Raw genomic sequence first — 20,573 nt, forward strand, 5'->3', positions numbered from 1 at the left:
GAAGGAAGGAAGGAAGGAAGGAAGGAAGGAAGGAAGGAAGGAAGGAAGGAAGGAAGGAAGGGAAAACTACCACTCTTCAGATAGCAAGTTCAAACACAAAATAAGATCAAATGCTAGGTGTTATCATTCCAAAAAGCAAGACAGGAATCTCAAAACTTTTCCCGCAGGAATTACCTCTGCAGAGTCCTCCGTTCCTAAAACCAAAAAGTAGGGGGGAAAAAAGAGTGCAATGGGCCCTGTGGTTACTGTTTCTAAAATCCACTTAATTGACCCCATCAATCTTAAAACAGCAGAAGAGATGCACTCGCAGTCCTCAGTCTGCAGTTACTTTCTCAGAGCCGGCCTCCTCCTACTTCCAGAACATGTTCTGGATGGCTCCGGCTTCACACTCACTATCTGTCTTTGATATAGTGACTTTGATATAGTAATAGTTATCTGTGTCCTCCTAAGCACAATTATTCTACTGGAAAATAGATTTTAGCTGTTGACTTTAAGAAGTTAGCGTCTTAAAATTGGTGAAATAAAAGGATGAGAGGGGAAAAGACAACAATAAGTTTCCCTGTAATTTGAAATGAGGGCTGAAATGAAAAGGAAAGGAAAAGAGAAGAGAGGAAGGGAAGGGAGAGAAAACAAAAGGAGGAGGAGGAGGAAGAGGAGAACTATCCTAAGCCAGTGGACATGGTTTTTGAACTGTCCTGCCAATTTCCTGTTCAAAGCTACTTTCCTGGAGAGAGGACATGGGAGACACATGCGCGTGCGCACACGCACACACACACACACGCGTGCGCACGCACGCACGCACGGCTATGTGAGGTCAGTCCTTCAAGGAGAACTTACCAGCCTTCGTTTAGGCTTGATTAGGGGCCGGTTCTGTCCATTCATTTTGTGGTAGAGCCCGCAGGCGTTGCAAAGGTAGTGTCCAGTGCCATCTCGCCGCCACAGTGGGGTGGACGTTGCCCCGCAGTTCACACACTCCCGGCCTTCTGGAAACAAGACCACAGATAGGTCACTAATGGAAGGAAGAAACTCAGGAAGGTGACTGACCACATGTGGAATTAGGAGGAAAAAGAAAACTAATTTTTTTCTTTCCCCTTTTTGGGGCACATTTCTCTCCCGCACAATTTCACACACACACACACGCACACACACACAACACATCCCCATGCCATTCTAAGTGACATTCTAAAGGTGCCCAGAATCATGACATAAGCATTTCAAAGACCTCATCTGCAGAAATGGGACATGAACAGACCACCACCACAGAGCCTTCTTCTCAGCCCACTTGACTTGATGGGGGAGGATCAGGCAGGGAATGAAAAAGAAAAAGGAAAAGAGCGATCTCAACTTAAAACAGTTCTGTGAGAAAAATTCTGAGCCCTGGACAGATGGTGACAAAAGCAGAACATGTTTTTCATCTCCCTCAAGTGAAAAGAAAGAAAAACAAAGGTGACCTGTTATCATCACTGTGTCTGACTATAGAGATTGATTAAATAATGAAGAGCAGAATGGAGAAAAAGGAAAGATTATCAGTGGCTAGATAGATACACAGATAATAAATAGATGTACAGACTGATCAATTGACTGACTGATTTGAGTTGCTACAGCTTTAGATTTTACTTCCAAATGAAATTGTGAAATGTCTCTGGTGCCAACATAACCGATTAAGACCCAGCAGGGTCTCTCTAGAAAATGCTAGAGCTTTCCAGTCACGGATAGAAGGGTTGAGGGTAAATGAAAGCCCTAGCTTGTCCAGCCTGAGGTTGCTAGAGGGAAAGACAGTGCCAAACTTCAGACAGCAATTCCAGAATACGGGAAGAAGAGAGGTAGGCTAAAGGACAGGAAAGAAGGGATAGAATGAGGATGCGGAGTAGAAGCAAGTTAGCCAAAGATAGGGTGTAGATCAGTTCATTAGCCAAATCCTACCTGTAGTTTCTCTTTTGCTACACACACAAATAAATAGGCTGGGTTTTCTTGTTGCATTCATTCTCAGAACTGGGACTGGAGATCACCCAGGACTTTACTTCCCTGAAGTTTGTTGGAGAACACCTTTAAATTACCATTATGCACCCAGGTGAGTTTGCTAAGTGATTTAAGAGGAAGAGGAGGATACTTTTCAGGAGAATCTCCTCTACATTTTTGGCTGGGGGAGGGGCAAGGAGGACAAGGAATTCCCTAGAAGGAACTAGGACCCTAATTCCCTACACAAGAAAATAATACAACTCAGGTTCATCTCCTATGGAGGCAGGCCCAAGTATCAGGCGGGAGACAGGGAAGAAAAATGAGCCCCACAGATTGCTTTGCCTCCAGAGAGTAAATCAATTAACATCAGCCTAGCAGGAAGGCTGGAGTAGGGAGAGACACCCCAGAAGACCACAGGGCACTTGGACTCCCCTAAAAGGGAAAAACAAGTCTGCCTTAGCAGCTCAGCCCTTTGGAAAGTCCCCGGATCAAAAATGAGGGAACTAGGGGCAGGCATAAACACCTGTGGCCTTGCTGCATGAGAAGTTCTACAGGAAGGTTACAAACCTTGGCAGATGAAGGGAGTGTAGGAGGCCGAGCTTAAAGGGCAGAGCACTTGCCTAACAAGTATGAGACCCTAGGTCAGACCTGTAGTCCCAAATAAAGCCAAGTCTGCCATCTTTTCCAGTAGTCTGTCATGGTGTATTTCTTGTTTGATTTATATATATATATATATATATATATATATATATATATATATATATATATATATATATATACACACACACATACACACACACACACATACATATTCTACAGAGGAATATTTTTTTCACTATCTAAAAGCTCCTTAGCCTAGTGTCTACTCTTTCCTGTGTCCTAGATCTCTGGGACAGTATCTAAAAAGCTTGCATGTAGAGTCCAAAGGCACTTTCCTAGGCACTCAGCAGTATGTTGAGTTTTCTAAAAAAAAAAAAAAAAAAGGCTTGTTTGTGTGCTAGCCAGGACCATTTTATTTGGGGTCAAAAGCCTGAGGGATGTGGCAGACTGAATGTGGAGGAGGCGTGAAGGAAAGAGGAAAGGCATGAGTGGGCGAGAGGTGCAACGGCTGCCTGAGCCAGGAGGTTGCAGGCCCAGGGTCTTGAGCAGAGTGGGGCCCAATGCCCCAGGTCTGGCCTGGCTAGGCCTGCCAGGAGCACCTCCTTATCCAGCTCAGATAGGAATCACATACATTATCCCTTCCCTATGAGAACACTTGGGTACTAGGCAGGGCAAGGAGAGCCTACTACTGGCTCCACGCTTCCTCCACCCTCCACAGCAGCAAAATACCACAATGACCTGACCACCATGGTTCAGTATAGCGTGGATGGCTGCCCTGCTCCTAGGCACCCTGGCACGGAGCGGGAGGCTCTCCTAGGCTGACACCACCAAGCTGATTTCCTTTCCTTTTGTCAAGCAGGAGGGAGATGACAGCTTCCTTTTCAAAGCAACGGTTGCTCATTGGCAGGGGCTCTGCACACTAGAGCAATTTTCTGTCTTGATTCACTCGGCAAGTTCGTGATTGCCTTCTGTGGGCTTTTCTTTTCCTCTTGTCTAACTCGTGCTTCTACTCTGTGACTTCAGCACACAGCCAATTTTCCTAATGGAGGCCCCGACTCTTTCTTGCTTTCTGTCTTCCTCCCTTCTCACCCCCTGCCTGCCACCAGCCGCTCAGGCAGACACCCCTTTCTTAGGTGACAAGAACCACAGAGCTTGGAGGCCTCTTGACATTCAATAGCCATTCTCAAATAAATGCCTGTTGGGCTTTGGATAGAAACCTTGAAACTGGGTAGTGAAGGGGTAGAAGGAAGATTGGATTATTACTTTTTTTTTTCCAGAGTATGGAGAGGAACATGCCCATAGAGGTCAGGAAAGCTGAGAAATGACCCTCTGAGAAAGAAAGCAAAAAGGCTTTATCTTTTATGTGTAAAGGTAGAGCCCAGCACAGAAAGCTTAGATGTAAAAAAACAAACAACAAAAAAAAGCAATAGGTGCTCTAACCACAGCTGCAACAGTTACTCCAAAACTCAGAAACAACCCTGACAACTCTCTCTTTTCTGCCTCTCCTTCAGTAGCTAAGGAAGGAAGGAAGGAAGGAAGGAAGGAAGGAAGGAAGGAAGGAAGGAAGGAAGGAAGGAAGGAAAGACCCCTTCCACAAGAAAGAATTCTCATCAGTCCACCCTCTTCATGCCAAGGGCTTCTGGAACCTTCCCCTCCTGGTTCTAAAAAGGCCCAGCTCCCTCCCTGGCCAGGTGTACTGCTCTTGGGTCTTGTGATCCTGAGAGAGGAATAAGGAGGAGGAAGTAGAGACCCAAATTTCAATGGCTTCCTCTCCCCTCCACCAAACAAACTACAACAGGCATACTGCTATTCCTAGCCTTGGTTTAGGGAAACTCCAGCTGTCTGGCCCCTTCCACTGAGTTCACTATCTTAAGGGGGGAAGGGGGGATACGTGAGAGAAGGGGACACACTAAACCAGAGCCAGAAAGTGCACCATCGAAGGGACAGGCAGAAACGAGGGCAAAGAGACCAGAGTCCTTTGGAAAAGTCGCTCCGTTTCCGTCCCCACCCCTCTTACAACCACTAAACACACCTCAGAGACCACGATCACCCCTCAACCTCCTAGCCGTACCAGGAAAGAGAACTTGGTTTAAAAAAAAAAATCCATTGCAACCTCAAAACACCCAAGCTTGCTCGGTGATTTTAGCCCTCTGTTGTGTGGGTCAGAACCAACTGTATCCCCATTTCTCTCCATTCCTCCACCCCCAAAACCCATTCCCTGCCAAGGACTGCTCTGGTACTGCCTGCCTCTTCTCCTTCCTCTGTCTTTCTTTATTTGACTGCACCAGCTAGCCTACCTCCCTCTCTCTCCTGCCTACTTTCATGTACTGAACATGCAGGTCTGAGTTTTGCTGTCAGCCTAACCGCATCCGGACTCTATTAAAGTTCCTAGCTCAGGATAAACAATGCAACTGTCGCGTGCAGCAGTCTGAAAATAATTGGATTAGCTAAAACATATCAACTAAATAGAGACAGTCCTGCTCAGGCAGTCGGAGTAAATGTCACCCTGGAAGAAGAAAAAAAAAAAAAAAAAAAAACCCTGAAAACTGATCTTATGGTCACTGGGTTCCTAGACCCCTCCCTCTGAAGTTTACCAAACCAGAGCTTTGGAGACAACACAGTTTCCAGACTCTTAAAAGACAAGTGATTTTCACCAATAGACTTTTTTTTTTTAATGGGATGGGGGGGTGCAGTCGGAGTGGCTCAGAAATGAACAGCTGAAATGAACACACTTCTGGGGACAGAAAAATCTCCACAAAAATCCTATCTAAAATTACAATTCAGTCTCATCTTTGGGAATCCCTGTCTTTCTTTTTAACTCATTTGCTTCCATCAGAAACAGAGTTGATGACAGATCATCATCATCTTATTTTGAAAGCAAAAAAAAAAGTTGTGTGTACATGATTGAGTGCAAGCAACTACACTAATAGGATCAATATTTGCAGCAGATTTCCAGACAGGGTTTGCTTTCTGTAAGTAGAGGAGAAAGCAGAAACATGCACACACCTGAAGAATCTTTTGCTAACACCACTGCTTCCCACCAGCAGAGGAATGGATGTGTCCTAAGGTAGCTTCCAGCCCAAGCTGGCACTGAGGGTTGTACAAATACAACTCTAGGTAAGAAACTGAACCGTGTGCATTTCATTCAAGTGTCCCCATCCTGAAGACACCTTCTGTTCCCACAAGTTGAGCTGAGTCGCTTTTCCTCCAAGCAGAGAATGTGAGCTGCTTTTGCTGGGTTCCTCCTTCTCCAACTCTCACACACACCTTTATTTCTATGTGTCTCTCAAAAGAACTATCCCCTGCTATTCACCCACTGTCCCTCTTTGAGCTGACCAGCAAGGAACAGCCAGACTGACAGAGGCCAAAGGGGTCACAGGAGGGACCCGTGTTTGTTTAGGTTTGAGGAGGTTTCGTTTTAGCTTTAAACACTCCAGATTTATTCCCGGGGCCTTCCATTTGGTCTTGGAAACTAAGTAAAGATTACAGACAGAACCCACAAGTCCTGTGTATCAGGAGAAGGCATAGCTTGGGGTTTGGTTTTCATTTTCCTTCCCCAGATCAATGGGGGACGCCCCCATCTCATCCCAACCTCTAGTTTCCAAGACAGGAAAGAAGTAGGGGAGATAGGAAGACACCCCAGATTTCTTTCCAAGCTAAAAGAACTGGAAGTAAGCAGATTGCCAAAGGGCTGGGCCAGCCCCAAACAAACACACACACACACACACACACACACACACGCACACCTCTTTGGTGGCCTCTTTTGCCCCATCCTGGATTTAGGAGGGAAAAGGTGGGGAGCAAGCGGGAAAAAAGGAATCTCAGGGAGCGGTGGGCCCTACCTGTGCTGGATCGCGCCTTGGGCCTTGACTTGCACCCGAAGCCGGTGGGCGAGCCCCCCAGCAGGCTGCTGGGCGGGAAGAGTCCGGAGCCGTACTCCGGCACGTAGGGCGGGTAGGTGGTGATGGCGTGGTGGGCCGAGGACGACGCCCCTCCCAGGGTGGTCATGCTGCCGCGGGAGTGCGTGGCCTCCAGCTTCATGCTGTCGGGCAGCGGCACCTGGTACTTGAGGCACTCTTTCTCGTCCTGCCGGGCCGAGCCGGCGGAGCCTGGGGTGGACAGCGACGGGTCCGGGGAGACATCCTTCGGTGGGGTGGGCGGGAAGGTGAAGAGGTGCGGGCTGGAGTGGCCCGCCGCCAGCGAGGACGAGGAGGCCGGGGGATAGACGGACAGCGGCCCCGGGGAGCCGTGGTGGATGGACGTCTTGGAGAAGGGGCTGAGGTTCCAGGGCGAGGCGGTGTGGTGGCTGCCCAGGGCTTTGCTGCCATCCAGCCAGGGCAGAGATCCGTGCAGCAGAGGGGGGCGGCACACCTGGCTCCCTGTGGTGCCACGGGGAGGGGAGGGGAGAGGAGGGGACCGGAGAGGGGGACACCTGTGAGACACAGCGCACCTCCAATCTTCCCCCGGTGCCCCTCCTCAGCCTCCCGACCCCAAATCCAGGCCTACTACTCCCCGATGTCTGGAGTCCCTGGCCGGCAGCACACACTGGGGGTAAGAGGCTGACTTGGCCCATCTGCCCATCCCCACACCCATGAGTGGCCCAATTCTGCACCACCAAAGGCCTGTACCAGGCAGGACAGAGGTGCTAGCTAGGAAGGGCTGGGGAAAAGTCCCTGGGCTTCTTTGGCCTCTCCCGGATACACGGTCTAAATCACGTTCCCTAGGGCCCTCTTCATAGAATCTGACTTGATTTATTGGACCAGAGGCGTCCTCCCCCCCCAAAAAAAAACCCCTGCCCACCCCATCCCAGACTTAATCCCAGGCAGCCTGATAAGAGAGTCAGCTGTGAATGATGAGGGTTGAAGTGCAGGCTGGCCCACACCAGAGCTGGACGGCAGAATTCCCTCCACCCTAAAGAGAGGCCCAGAGGCCCGGCTCCCAGCGCCCAGTGCAAGGCCCACACTTGGGGAAGAAGATTGGGCTCATTTTAGCTTAATTTCACACTGAGATTTGGTACTTGCTCAAAATGGGTAAGGCCACTTCGAAACGCCTAAAGTAAGATTTGCAAAGGTTAGTGCATTGCCCAAGCCTCCCAATGCTGAATTCTGGGGTGGTATTTTGGTTTTTTTTTTTTAATTCTCTTCCTCACTCCCCAATCTCCAAGGAGAAGAAAATTAAATACAATCCCCACGTAGCCTCCAAAGCCACAATACTATGAGGGCAATATGTGAATTTTCACCTGAGACACCAAATTCCAGTTCATGTGTCTATTTTCAACCACGGTGACTCAGACCCAAGTATGTTTAGCCTTGGTTTAAAAACATACAAGTTTTAAAGTAGCCATAACTTGCACAAGGCCACACTCAGAGGATAGATGTAAACTGCAAGTGAAAACCTCCACACTCTTATTGATCTACCTGCCTCACAATTTGACGTTCTTTCTAGTCAACCATCAAAAACAATACTGAAACTAAAAAAAAATCTTAAGACAGAGCAGAGGAAGGGGAAGAGAGCAGAGGGGGATGGAGAGTTCTCTGAAGAGCAAGACTTAAGATTCATCTTAATGCAGGAAGTAGTAGAGTAAGTAATATTAAAGCTGCATTTACCGCATTTCCACTTAACTGCTAATCGGCAGAGCATGGGCAAAAAGGGTACCCGGTCTGCACATAGTATTGTTTAAAGCAGGGCTGAGGAAGCTTGCTCCCAGCTCAGCAACTAGGCTACGCTCTGTGATCCTGGGCAAACCAAAGGCAACTCTTCAGTTAGGGGACCACAGCAGACCCCCTGACATTTTGCAAGTATTTTTTTTTCCTTTGAGAACAAACTTCCAGTTTTGCTCCCCTCCTCTTAAAAACCCACAACATTGGGTTTTTCTTTTTTCTTTGACATTTCAGAACGCTTCTAAACTTCTCCAGGTGAGGAAAGAGATTGTAACTACTCCTACCTTAAAAAAAAAAAATCTGGCGCTTCTATCCTAAACCTTTAGATGAGAGCCGGTGTAGGGGCCGGTGTAGGCCGGAGATGAGAAAGCCAGGCAGGGCTGCAACTGCGAGCCTGAAAATTTCTGTGCAGCCGGGTATCAGGAACCCCAACATCTCTCCCAACTTAAAAGACAGTAAGTAGTCTCAACTCCTAGCCCCGATCAGTCCCCGAAACCCAGTCCTCCTCCCCCCCCCCCCAAGAGGAAGCGGAGATCAGCGTTAAGAACCCAAATGCACTGGGAGTTTGGGGAAAAGGTCAAAGACAGAGGTGAGAATAAATACATCTTTGGGGGGGGGGGTCTTACAAGCAGGCGCAAACCATTTGAGGGGTGCTAGCCGCAACCACCCCTAGGACAACCCAAGGAGACACAGGCTACCTGAAAGCCGTGTGGGAGAGCGGATTCTCCCGGCAGGCCTGGCCGGGAAGCCCGGGCCTCGCCCAGGCTGCCCAGGACCGAGAGAGGCCGGCCTCCCGCAGCAGGGACCTCCCGGGCCGCACTACCTGCGGGCGCACGCTGGCGCCCGCCAGGTGAGCGCCGGGCCGCGGGGACCCCGGCCGGGAGGACGCCGGCCCAGACTCTCTCTCTCTTTTTTTTTAATCAGAACTCACTCTGGGCAACAACAGAGACGACTTCGGCGCCCATTTCCGGGCTCCGATTGTTTTTTTTTTTTCTTTCAAATAAACCAGTAACAGCACTCAGGGGCTTTCGCTTGATCTCAGCCTCCCTGCCTCCTCCCCCGACCCCAGGGGAGCCGAGCCGGACCAGGCCGAGCGCAGCGGGCGCCGAGGAGCCGAGGCGTCCCCGGGCGACGGGGGGCGGACTCACCGTGGTGGGTCGGAGGGTATCTCTGCACCGTGGCCCTGACCGAGTTTCCGTAGTAGGACGGGACGTGGTTGCCTTGACCGTCGATGTTAAAAAGTACATCCACTTCTTCGGGCAGTGGGTACTGCGCCGGGTCCATGTAGGAGTGGCCGAGGCCGGGGTGGTGCGTGTCCGGGTGCTGCCCGTTGAGGACGGCGGGGTGGTGGTGGCTCACCCAGCGGGGTTGATCCGCCGTCACCTCCATGTCCTCGGCTGCGCTCGCGCCCTCTCGCCGGGGCCCGGAACCCGCGCGCGCGCGCGGAGGGAAGAAGCGAAGGGCGATCGGCCTGCGAGGCTGCGGCCGTCGGAGGCCCCCGAGGGCGCTGGAGAGCTGGCTGACGAGTGGATAGAACGCAAAGTCTGGGAAGGAAAGGTGGGCAAATGAAAGGATTGGGGGAGGGGGGAATCTTTCAATGATAGTTTGGAGAGAGAAAGAGAGAGAGAGAGAGAAGCAAGGAGAGAAAAAAATCCACAAACTAGATCTAGCAGATTTAAAAGGAGGGGGGGATCCCAAAAGGGAGGCGAGGACGCTGGAATTCTGAAAATCAGGTTCTTCCGTCCACGGGGCTCCTCGTCGGCGCTCAGAGGCTGACTTTCCTCGGATCACCTGCAAGAGAGAGAAGGGGAGATCTGCGTGAGCCGGCCAGGACTGGAAACACCTGAGTCTCTGGAGGAGGGCTACACCGCCCCCCTCCCCAAGTCGCGGCGCACCCCGGGACCAGCACCCCGCGTGCGGAGACCCAGAGCTGGAGAGGCAGACAGCCGGGCTCTGAAGGACACCCCGGGCCAAGCCGGGGAGAGGTCTCCGGAGGGAGCCCCGCGCTGGCTGAGAGGTTGCCTGCCCCTCGGACACGTCCCTCCCTGGGGGGGGGGGGGACACTGGTCCCGGGACTCTCCTTTCAAGCCCCTTAGAAAAGATCCCCTTCCCCCCAAAGAAGAACTGCGTTTTAATTTTGTTAAGTTCCCTTCCCCAAATAAGATGGGAAGAAAAGCAAACTTTAAAATATATATTAAAAAAAAGTCACAGTACCAACCTGGGTAGCGAGGAGCAGGGAAGGAGAGGAGGAGGAGGAGGAGAGTGACCTGCTCGGTCAGATCGTGTAGCTCGCTCTGCCTCGCTCTCTCCGTCTCTCCCTCTTTTCGTCTCTCCCTCTCTCTCCCTCACTCAGTATTTTTTTTTTACAGGGAATGCATTCTTTCTCAAAGTATCAAGACGGCGCCAGGCAGCTCAGTGTTCGCAGACAGCTGTGGCGCGACGCAACTTAAGGAGGTTCTAGTGTCATCCGCGCCGAGGGGGAGGAGCCAGGAGCAGGCCGGCAGGAGGGGACAGGATCCGCGGGCACAAGGAAACTGCAACCCAAACCCGCTCCAGGACTTCGCCTCCCCCTCCCCCCTCCCCAACCCCGCACCCCGCCGCCCCTCCTCCCACCCCTCCACTGACCGGAAAGGGGCGCCGCGGAGGGCGGCCGCGGGCGGAGGGGCCGCGGGCAGGGTGGGCGAGGCCAGCTGGGGTTTGGGGCGGAGGGGGGGGGGGAGGAGAGGGGAAGGGGAGGGGAGGGGAAGGGGCGGCGGGCCGGTGGGGAATTGGCGCTCTGGCCCTTTAAATGTAGCCTTTGCCAAACCGATTCATTGGGGGGCTCTCGGTAAGAGTTTCCCGTCCCCCTGAAACCAACCTGGCTCCATTCATAAAGTTAATTTCGACCCACGGGCTTTCCCCTGCAGACTTTTACTTTTTTTAATTGACAAACTTTTTTCATATTAAATATTGTTGTGGTGGTTGTTATTATTATTCCATCCAGGGTATTGGAGGTTTAGGGCTACGTGCACGTAAAACCGATCGGGGGAGGGGGAAGGTTTCCCGGCCAGGTGTTTTCAGATGTTTTTCCCTCTTGGGCCAATTTCCTAAGAAGGTGAGGAATCGGGCCAAAGGGATCCGTGCCTGCGGACCGGAGCGTACGTGATCCGTCGGATTCGCCCCCCCCCCCCGGCCCCGGCCCCGGACTTTCACCAGACCCGGGTGAAAACGCCTCAGCTGTTGCAGTTGTTCTTTCCAGACCTAATACTATTTGTAATCGATGTGTGTGCTTTAGACTCGAGCGATGATGAGAGTGATGGATGGCGGGAAATATCTGGGGGGGGGGCGCTGGGACTCACAGGTCTCCCAAAGTAGAACTAACTAGGTCTGCACTCCGGTGGCAGAACTTTTTCCTCTGCCCTGCCGGCAGCCTCCTCCTGACTCGGGCTCCCGGCATTTCTCCCTCAGCTCTGGATCGCGACCCCTCCACCGATCTCTCCCTGTCCCCCCCCACCCCCCATCCCACACACCCCTGCCTCCCGGAGACCTCCCGGGCTCAGCGGGACTCTGGACCACAGTCTGCCCCAGGCGCGGCTCTAGGCTAAAGGAGCGCGTCTCCCAGGCGCCTCGTGGAAAGGGGCGTGGTTTGGTAGGGCGTGGCTAGGTAATGGCCAATCAGCGGGCGAGACTGTGGCCGGGCCGCAATTGGCCCGCTGGCGGGCTCCAACCTCTGCGGCCCGGCTCGGTCCTTTGAGCCACTGCATCCCCTAGTGGCGCTCCGGCTTCGGCAGCCGCCCTGGTGGGGGGAAAAAAAACAGGGCTGAGAACAGGGTCAGGGGAGAGAAAGAAGAGTCCCCAGGACCACGCCAGGGCGATGAGTGCGAGGATGATGCCCTGGAGGGCATGGTTTGGGTGGTTATCTGATTTAAATGTGCTATTCCTTTTTCCATTCCTCTACCCCCATAAAATTCCTCCTTTCAAAAATCCGATCTATGAGAAGGCCATGCCTCAAGTTTAGTCGCGAAGGGTTCCTTTTGCCTAGGCCTTGTGGGGAATGCCTTGTTTTTAAACACGTTTCTTAAAGAAAGATAAGTGACATTTTATTTGCAAGAATGGGTCCCTCCTAGTTTTGGATTTGTACCTTGAGTCCCCATCTTCCTAAAAACTAATGTTTGAAATTGAGGTTGAATTTCTAGATACCGAACAGAAAGAAAACACCTAATTAAAAGGGGAAAAAAAATCTCCTCTCGCGTGCCTCCTGTGCTTGGTCGTGGTCTTGGCCTAGGAAAAGCGCATCGATTTTCCTTCCATTCTCACCGCTCACCCCTCCTGGGCCAGTCCAGCTGCCCGCATCTGCAGCTCACTGCGCTCTCAAAACCTTTTAATTATTTAGTTACTGCCGAACATCCGCCGGAAACCACTCCAGCAACCAGAAGAGACGACCATGCGGACATTTTTGCCAAGAGACCCAGGATTAAAATTAAGGATAGAAATTGAAAGAAGGAAGAAATAAAAAGTGCTGCTTCTCGAGTCCATCCCGGGCCCCCCCCCCATACCAAGCCGCCCAATCCTAATTCACCTTCTCCAGGAGAGCCTCAAATGTGCCTCTTGGGTCACCCACCTTTGACACCCAGACCTAGGGACCCAATACAGACTAAAGCTAGGCAATCCTCTGCAGGGGGTTGGGGTGGAGAGGCGATGCCAGGACTGGAAGATGTTAACTTCTGAGGCTAAGAAAAGACAAAAAGAAAACCTTTGGCAAAGGAGGCCTTCCAGTGTTGGGGCGCCTCGCTGATAACAAGGAAGGGAGCAGGATCATTCGTTTTAATTCAATCACTGCGCGCGGAGTCCGGCTGCACTGAGGGTACAGGAGGGCGACCCCCATCCTTGGAAAAATAAATGATCTAAAGGCCCCTGTGGGTCTGGGTGGTTTGAGGCTGGCAGAGAGGGGCTGGGGGGCCTGGGACTCGATGCCCGAGGTAATGGAGCCAGCCTGCAGGGGGTATTTAACATGTAATTCCCAGCCGGTCCGCCCCTGTTCCCGGACTGACAGTGGGTAATTGGGTAAGAGGACGTTGCTCTTTTGATGGCCCGCGCCGGCCAGTCTCGCCGACGCCACACTGGGTTTGACGTCACGGGCCCAGCACCAGAGTCAGATGGGGGGGCAGGGAAAGGAGGGGAGGGGGCTGCCCAGGAGGGAGGGCTGAGGTCGGCTCCGGGACCCTCGGGGAAGGAAGGGGGGCTGGGAAGGGATCGAGGAGGGCGAAGTTGCGGCGCGTGGCCTGAGGCGGGGAGCCAGGCTGCGGGGGTCTGGGTCAGGCCAGGCGCCGGCCTGACCCGCCTCGCCGGCAAACGCAGGCCGAGCTGCCTGCACTCTGGGCGGGCAGGGGGGAGGGGAGAGGGCTCGAGGCTGGGACAGGGGAGGTGGAAGGACAGAAAGGTGGTCCTGATTCTCAGTTGCCGGTGCCCACCAAGCTCCAGCGGAGACGCCAACAACTCCCTCCCGCAGACCTGACGAGACCCCTCCCCAAGCACCCGGGGCTTGGGTGTAGCGAGTTCCTCCTGCGGCCGACCTGACCTCTCGCGGAGGACGGAGGAGGGCCCATCAAGTATGCCACCAGCACCGATGCGTTGGGGGATCGGGGTGAGGGGAGACCCAGGTCCTGTGAGGGCAAGAAACCTCCCTCGCCAGGGGAAGGGTCTAGAAGACGCCCTGGACACCTGGAGTCCAGCGCCCTAGCGCCGCGCGGATGAGGGCGCATCCACCGCCCTCCGAGAAGGATCCAGGAGCCAGGGCGCGGGGTGGGTGGGAGCCAAGTTGGCCCACCGCAGGCCCGGGCCTCCAAGAGGCAGTTGCAGGCATCAAGTTAAGCGGGGTATGTGTGCCCTCTTGGGGAGAGGGTAAGAAACGGAGTCTCTTCTGGCTAGGGATAAACTGAGACACCCACGCCCCGCGCGCGCGCACACACACACACAAACACATGCCCATGTGCAGATCCCTCCCACCCGCCCCTCCTGGGGCCCGGGGAGACCCCCCATCTCCACGGAAAGGGGGAACAGAAACTGGAGGCCTCCTGGGTTCCAGGAGGTGGAGCAGGTTCCGCAGCCTCAGCCCTGGGGCTCGGCGTGGGGGGGGGCGACCCAGAAAGGCGGAAATCCACGCAGCCGGCGGCGGCGGCGTCACCCACCCGAGCCTGGCGCCTGGCGCATCCAGGCGAGCTCCGCGGGGCCGAGATGCGGGGAAGGCGTAGCCTCGGGGTGTGAGCGCTGCCCGCCCGGGGTAACCGGCACAGCGGAGCCCGGGGGTCGAAGTCCTAAAGTTACTAATCCAGCGCCGAGGTGGTGAGCGTGCCTCGGACCGCCCGGGGCGGTCATTTGAGCGTGTTTACTTAAGGACTTTGCAAGTCGAGCGCGCGCGAAATAGTCGGATTTCCAGCGAGGCAGCAAATATTTGCAAGCTGGAGAAAGAAGCGGAGCCGGGCCGCGCCGTCGCGTCCCTCCCCCCCGGAGCCACGGCGCCGGCTGGGGCGGACCCGGACGCACGGTTAAGCACTGAAATGCAGCCCAGGGAACCTGCAGGGCTGGAGGCGGAGGGGGCGGGGGGGGGGGGAAGATGGTGAAGGCGCGGAGCCGCACCGGAGGCCCGAAACCAGAGACCAACCCGGGGCTCCGGCGAGCCGGGGCTCGGGGAAGCGTCCTGGTACAGCTCGATCCATCTTCGATCGGTCAATAAAAACGGTGCGAAACGACCGGGGTCCTTTGAGCGTCTGGGGAGGAAGTGGAGGCCAAGAGGTGTCGAGGCCGGCGCCGCCGCCGCCGCCCCTTCAACCCAAACCGAGTTCTCTGTCAGGCGGGCTGCAAAAGTGATCGGTGGGGGCTCGGGCGCAAATCAATCGTGTGGGCCTTGAGAACCAACCGTGTGCGGCTCGGCGGCGGGGCCTTTAACTTGGTGTCTCCATCTTTAACGGTGGCTATTGTTGGAGCAATTAGCCAGAGACAATAACCACCGAGAGGCTTTTAATTCGAGTCGTGCGCTGCCTGCAGCCCAGTCTCGTGCGCTCTCACCGAGTGGCCGGAGCTGCTGCTGCCCGCTTAGGGGAGGTCTAGTTTGGGCTGTGCTGGTTCTGTTGCTGGCCTGCTTTGTTTATGGAACGGATGTGATCGGAGGGGAGACCTAGGCGAGAGCCACGTGAGATAGGCCCGGCCAGGAAACCCCGTCCTTGGCCTTCTCTAAATCCAGTTGTGCGCCTGGGGATCGCCGGTGCCTTTGGGCTGTGCGCGCCCGGGCTGCGGCCGCCGCGCGTGTCCCCGGTGCCTGGTGGATAAAAGCCCAGAGCGCTGGAAATGGAAATCAGCCTTTCTTTCTTTGATTTCTGGGCCGTTTCCCTCCCACCCCCCACCCCCGCCCGGACCTGGGCCACCTAGTCCGTTCTAGCTTCCCAAAGGGGGTAGGAGGAGCAAAGGAGAGACCCCTGCTTGTGTGGCGTAAACACCTCCCTCTGCTCCCGAGCCAGACTCTACCCCCTCCTCAGCCGCGGCCCACCGCGGATTAGGTTACCGTGGCCGGGCGAGGATTTTTACTGGATACGAGAATAGCACAGGTAAAGCTGTATAAACAGCTCGCCGGCTGCCCGGCCGAAGGTTACGCCGGGGACACGGCCCAAGGCGCCACCTCTGGGCCCTGGCTGCGCGGGTTGAAACCGCTGGAGACCCGCGCTCCGGCGGGGCGCCCCCCGGACAGCACAGGTTCAATTATATATCTATCTACATATATGTGTATATATCTTCTATATCGCCAGCCCCCTTTTCACGTTCCCGCGTGAGATGAAATGCCAGCAGGGGAGAAACATCCAACAATGTGATGTGTGGAGAGAGGAGGCAGTGAGCCATGTTGGCCGGAGGTCTGTCCGGATCTAAGAAAAGAAAGGCGAAACACAAAAGCAGCGATCGGGGAAATTGGGGAAAGATGGAGGATGAGTTACCCCAAAACTCACTAGCCAGCGGAAGATGGGTTGGAGGTGGGAAAGGCATCTGCGCGCGCCCACTCGCCCTGGGGTCTGCCTTGGCTGGGAAATGAGCCATCGTTTTGGGGGTGATATGTGGTTTGATTTACTCTTTTTCTTTCTTTTATTGTTTTTATCTTTTTTTGTCTTTTTCCCCCCTTTTTTGCTTATTCATCTATCAACGTTGAAACCTCGGAAGGAAACCCGCCCAGGCCAAGAGAAGCAGCAAACGACTCGGAGAGTCAAAGAGAGAAGAGATGCGCCCGAAGATTAACTCCTCGAACTCCGCCCCCCCATCCCCAGCCGGGGTTGGGGCCCCCAGCTTCGTGGGATGCTGGTCCTTCCCCCTGACACTACCATCTTCCCCCTCCCCCGACTGAGAAAACCCCTTGATTACTGAGAGATAAGATAAAAAAATAGAGTAGGCAAGGGGGGGTAGTGAAGTGGGGGTTCGGACGGGGTGAAGACAAGACAGCGATTTCTGCTTTGGGGTGTGACATTGCTCACGTAAGGGGGTGTACCCCGGAGAAGCCAGGAGTTGGAGTGGAGCGGGGGAGAAAGAACTCCTACCCCTCACCCCAGAAGGCAAAGGAAGGCGTTTCACCGGAGGAAAGGTTCAGCTCCCATTTCTTGCTCCCTCCTTGGCTTCTCGGTGGAGCGAACAGGAAGGGTTGACTGGCCCGCCCCCCCCCAGACTATGGGGGGCTTTCCAGTTCCCAGCCTGGCACTCCACGCTTCTCCTCTAGGGAGGCCTCTGGTTCAACCGCCCAAGCACCCAGGATTCTACCACCCCCACCACCCCCCAGCACCCAGGGAAATGGCGAGCCAGGGAGGCCGGCTTCACCAGTTTGAACGCTCGGGAGCCGCCAGGTAGAACCTAGCATGGACCTCACATTTTGGAAGGAGGGGCGGGGGGGGGGGAGATGTGCCGATCGGATGGCCCTGGTCACTTCGTCCCTCTTCAGCTGGCCACACAGCTCCAGAGCCCCCACCTTTGGCTCGGCCCCAGCCCTGGCCGGCTCTATCCCAGCCACTCCGATCTGGCATTTCTGGAGAAGGCGGGCTGTATCTTAGGGTAATGTGCGTTCACTCCTCTGGATAAACCTGAGGAACTGGAAGACACCCCCACCCCACTGCTGCGGGACGACCCACCACCACCGGCCAGGGGGGAGTGGTGGGGGGGGTTGTTTCCAGTGGGGTGGATGGAAAATTGGGGAGGGCAGTTCTGTTCGGATCCAGGAGCTCTCCCCACGGGCTGGCTTTTTAAAAGCAGGAAGGGTGTGTGCCTTTGGTTGCATAGAGACCCTAACAGCAGAAGCTGAGCAACTATGCCCGGCTCAAGAGTGTAAAGATCAAGATTTCCCCATTCACCTTTTGCCTGGCTGTTGGTCATTCCGGGGGCTTCACGACTGTCCTCCCATGAGGCGTCCCAGCTCACACTGGTTTTCTCTGCCCCCGGCCACCTCCTGGTCTCTAGCAACGTGTTACATGAAATAAAACAGCAACCAGTCACAAGTGCCTATCGGTCCACCGGCGCCTGCAGGCCCTCAACAACTACAAACGGACAGTATGGCCTGGAAGCTTCCTTGACTCCTATCCCTTCTAAACCGCACCCAGTCAACAGGACCCTAGCCCAGCTGGACCAGCAGCCAAGCCAAGGGGGCCATCAGCCCCAAATCTCTCCTCTCAATCTCTCTCTCTCCCTCTCTCTCCTTATCCCACCAGTTAAGAAAAAGGCGATCAGAAATATTCCAGCTACAAACAAAGACATAACCAGGGGAGAGACACACACACTTCTGAGGAAAATGGCTCCGATAGAAAAGGACCAAGCACCGCAGTCTAGAGGTGATGAACCATAACCTAGAACTAGAGAGCAGGGGGATACTGTGCTACCCCTCCCCTTCCTTTATCAGAATCCCCAATTCTCAGTCCATTCCTTACAGTGTCGGGACACAAATAACCAGAAAGAGGGGTGTGTAGGGCTGTTCTCAGCCACCACCGCTGCCGCTACCACGTACCTGCTTCCCCCAGGCTCTTCAAAAGGCTCTAGGCTGCTTGACTTCCCAATAGAAGGGCTTTATCAAACCAGTGGGTGAGGTACTCACGCTCACCCGTTCCAGGTAGCCCTGCCTGGCCCCCACCTCATATATCTTCTGCAAAAAGACAGAGTCAAAACATTACGTGAAGGAAAATGCAGGTTGATGGTGCCCGGTTTTGAAAGGGGACAAAACAGTTCCAGAGCAAAGAGAGCTTCTGCAGGGTGCTGGGTGCACCACAGCCATTAGCCAGCAACCTCAGAAAGTAACTCGCTTCAACCTGGAAGTTGGTTCTTCTGCACCCTCCCCAAATATGGGTATCCATCAATAATCATGGCAGCCCGTGGGACTGGACACCCACTTCGAGTCTTGGTCTTTCTGAACCTATATCACATCACAACCTGGTTCAAACCTGCAGAACACAACGCTCTTGCTCTTCCGAATAGCACAAGCATGACATGGGAAAGCCCGCACTCCCCCATGAATAGCAGCGGGGAGCGGGGGTCGCCTAGCACCTCATTCAGGAAAGACCCCTGAAAACACTCAACCCTGCCCGGCTGCCACTCACCCCTCCCAGCCTGCCAAGGGCAGAATAGCTCACCAAGACCACCAGCACTACTTTTTCCTGAGCAACCAGTAAGGAAGTGGGAAAGCTGTAGGAATGCTTACTTTATCATTCACCTCTTCAAAGTTCGTAATCCTCCACCCCCCCAATCTTAGGGTCCTGGTGAGCAGGGTGTGGAAATACAGGAACCAAACCTAGGGAGGTAGGCCCACTTCCAACCCTTGAGCTGAACAGACTAGAAGCACCGATGTCCCTTTCCTCAGGCACCCTTTGGTAAGCAAGAGGAAGAAATGATGTATATAAAAGCAACTCGCCCTACCCAGATTTACCATTCCCTCTTCCCTCCCCCACCTTTCCTTTTAACCTTTTCTTCCTAGAGAAACTCTCTCTCAGTAAAGTCTTGGCGATCTGGCATCCAGAAGAAAGTCTATAGTATGTCCTCCCTGCCCCTCCCATTCCTCACAGCCTTTGGTCAGTCTTTCTTTTCAGGAAGATGGGTCCCCCCCCCCTTTCACCCACTTCAGAGTGCTTCTAGAAGTCGAGGGATCTTCTGACCACCAGTGCCCCGAGGCCATGCCGGCACATCTGGGCTGCAACTTTTATCATACTGCTCACAGCTGCATCCTTAATTATATGCAGAGACAATGAGCCTACACATACACTTGTAAGCAGAGCAAAATAAACACACAAGTGACGCTTGGGACATTGCAGTTTCCTTTAGAGAAGGCACCTGAGCAAATGGGTTATTTTCTCCAATTCTCCTCCCCCCTCTGTCTCTCTCTGTCTCTGTCTCTGTCTCTCTCTCTCAATATGTGTCAGGCCCTTGCTATGCATTGCCACCAGTGCTGATTTCTCCTCCAGTCTTTTTTTTCCCCTTTCTTCTGCATCCCTAATTCTAATAGCTCGTTTCTTCCCAACAAGAACATCCACGCGCTCACACAGCCTGCACGCCCAAGGTCACAGCAGAAAGCAAAGGATTTCCCCGGGCATCAGAAGGAACAATGAGGAGGAGCGAGGTCTAGTTCACTTTCTGGCCGAGGCCGCGGTGCCCGTGGTAGGTGAGAGCTCCTCCTAATTCCCTCCACGTGGAGCCGGGCTGGGAGGGCAGAGGGGGACGGGAGCGGGCCGTGTTCACTGACCTGGCCGCCGAGCGGGGGCTCCGCAGGCAGAGGGGACACAGGGAGAGATGGCCACCGCCGTCGCAGCTGCGGTCGTCGCCGCTGGAAGTGCTCACTGCAGCTCCGGCGGGCTTCCAGCGAGAGGTAAAAGCTGGGTGCTGTGCATCCTTGCGGGGAGCCCCCTCCCCTCCGCCTCCCCCCCCCCCACTGTGGAGAGCCGAGCTCTTCCGGGTTGCGCAGGGGGAAAGGGAGGGGGAGAAGGAGAAAGAGGGAGGGAATCAATTTCACCCCCTTTGCAAACACGCAAACCGCACATGGAGGGGGGGCGGGTTCTGACACGGGGAGAGTCGAGGGGGGTTGGCAAGAAAGACGGCCTGAAAACCTGAAACCTGGGGGAAAAACACCCACCGAGCCAGCCCACCGTCTTCTCGTCTTCTCGTGGGGTTGCAACGCACACCATCCATGTCACCAGCCCTGGCGTGGACTGGGTGGTTATCGTTCAGGATAAACGCGGTGGTGACATGTTTCCGGCCTCTTCTGGAAAAAGTGGGGAACTCGATAGGTGCACCGAGGGGTGCCCCCAGTAATGATCGGTGGAGGAGCCAACAAACCCCAGGCTGTACCCTTCTGAGGCTGGCCGGCCCCACTGCTCT

At 54.3% G+C, this 20,573-nt stretch overlaps 1 protein-coding gene across 3 annotated transcripts in view; it reads right to left on the reverse strand.

Moving 5' to 3' along the window:
• Gata3 (GATA binding protein 3) overlaps positions 1-20,016 on the reverse strand; it is a 30,727-nt gene extending 10,711 nt beyond the window's left edge. Inside the window, exons 1-4 of one of the 3 annotated variants that reach the window (XM_013009419.1) lie at positions 19,942-20,016; positions 9,368-10,010; positions 6,402-6,938; positions 838-983 (exon numbers count right to left, since the gene is read on the reverse strand). In XM_013009419.1, the coding sequence (XP_012864873.1) occupies positions 838-983; positions 6,402-6,938; positions 9,368-9,608 (924 nt within the window). In that variant the 5' untranslated portion in view covers positions 9,609-10,010; positions 19,942-20,016. Of the gene's footprint in view, positions 1-837; positions 984-6,401; positions 6,939-9,367; positions 10,011-10,437; positions 10,697-19,941 lie in introns of those variants that run through there. The other 2 variants (XM_013009420.1, XM_013009418.1) reach the window with 2 other exon arrangements.
• Positions 20,017-20,573: the final 557 nt, after the last annotated feature.

The sequence above is a fragment of the Dipodomys ordii genome, unplaced genomic scaffold, assembly GCF_000151885.1.
Source record: "Dipodomys ordii isolate 6190 unplaced genomic scaffold, Dord_2.0 Scaffold9, whole genome shotgun sequence".
Taxonomy (NCBI): Eukaryota; Metazoa; Chordata; class Mammalia; order Rodentia; family Heteromyidae; genus Dipodomys; species Dipodomys ordii.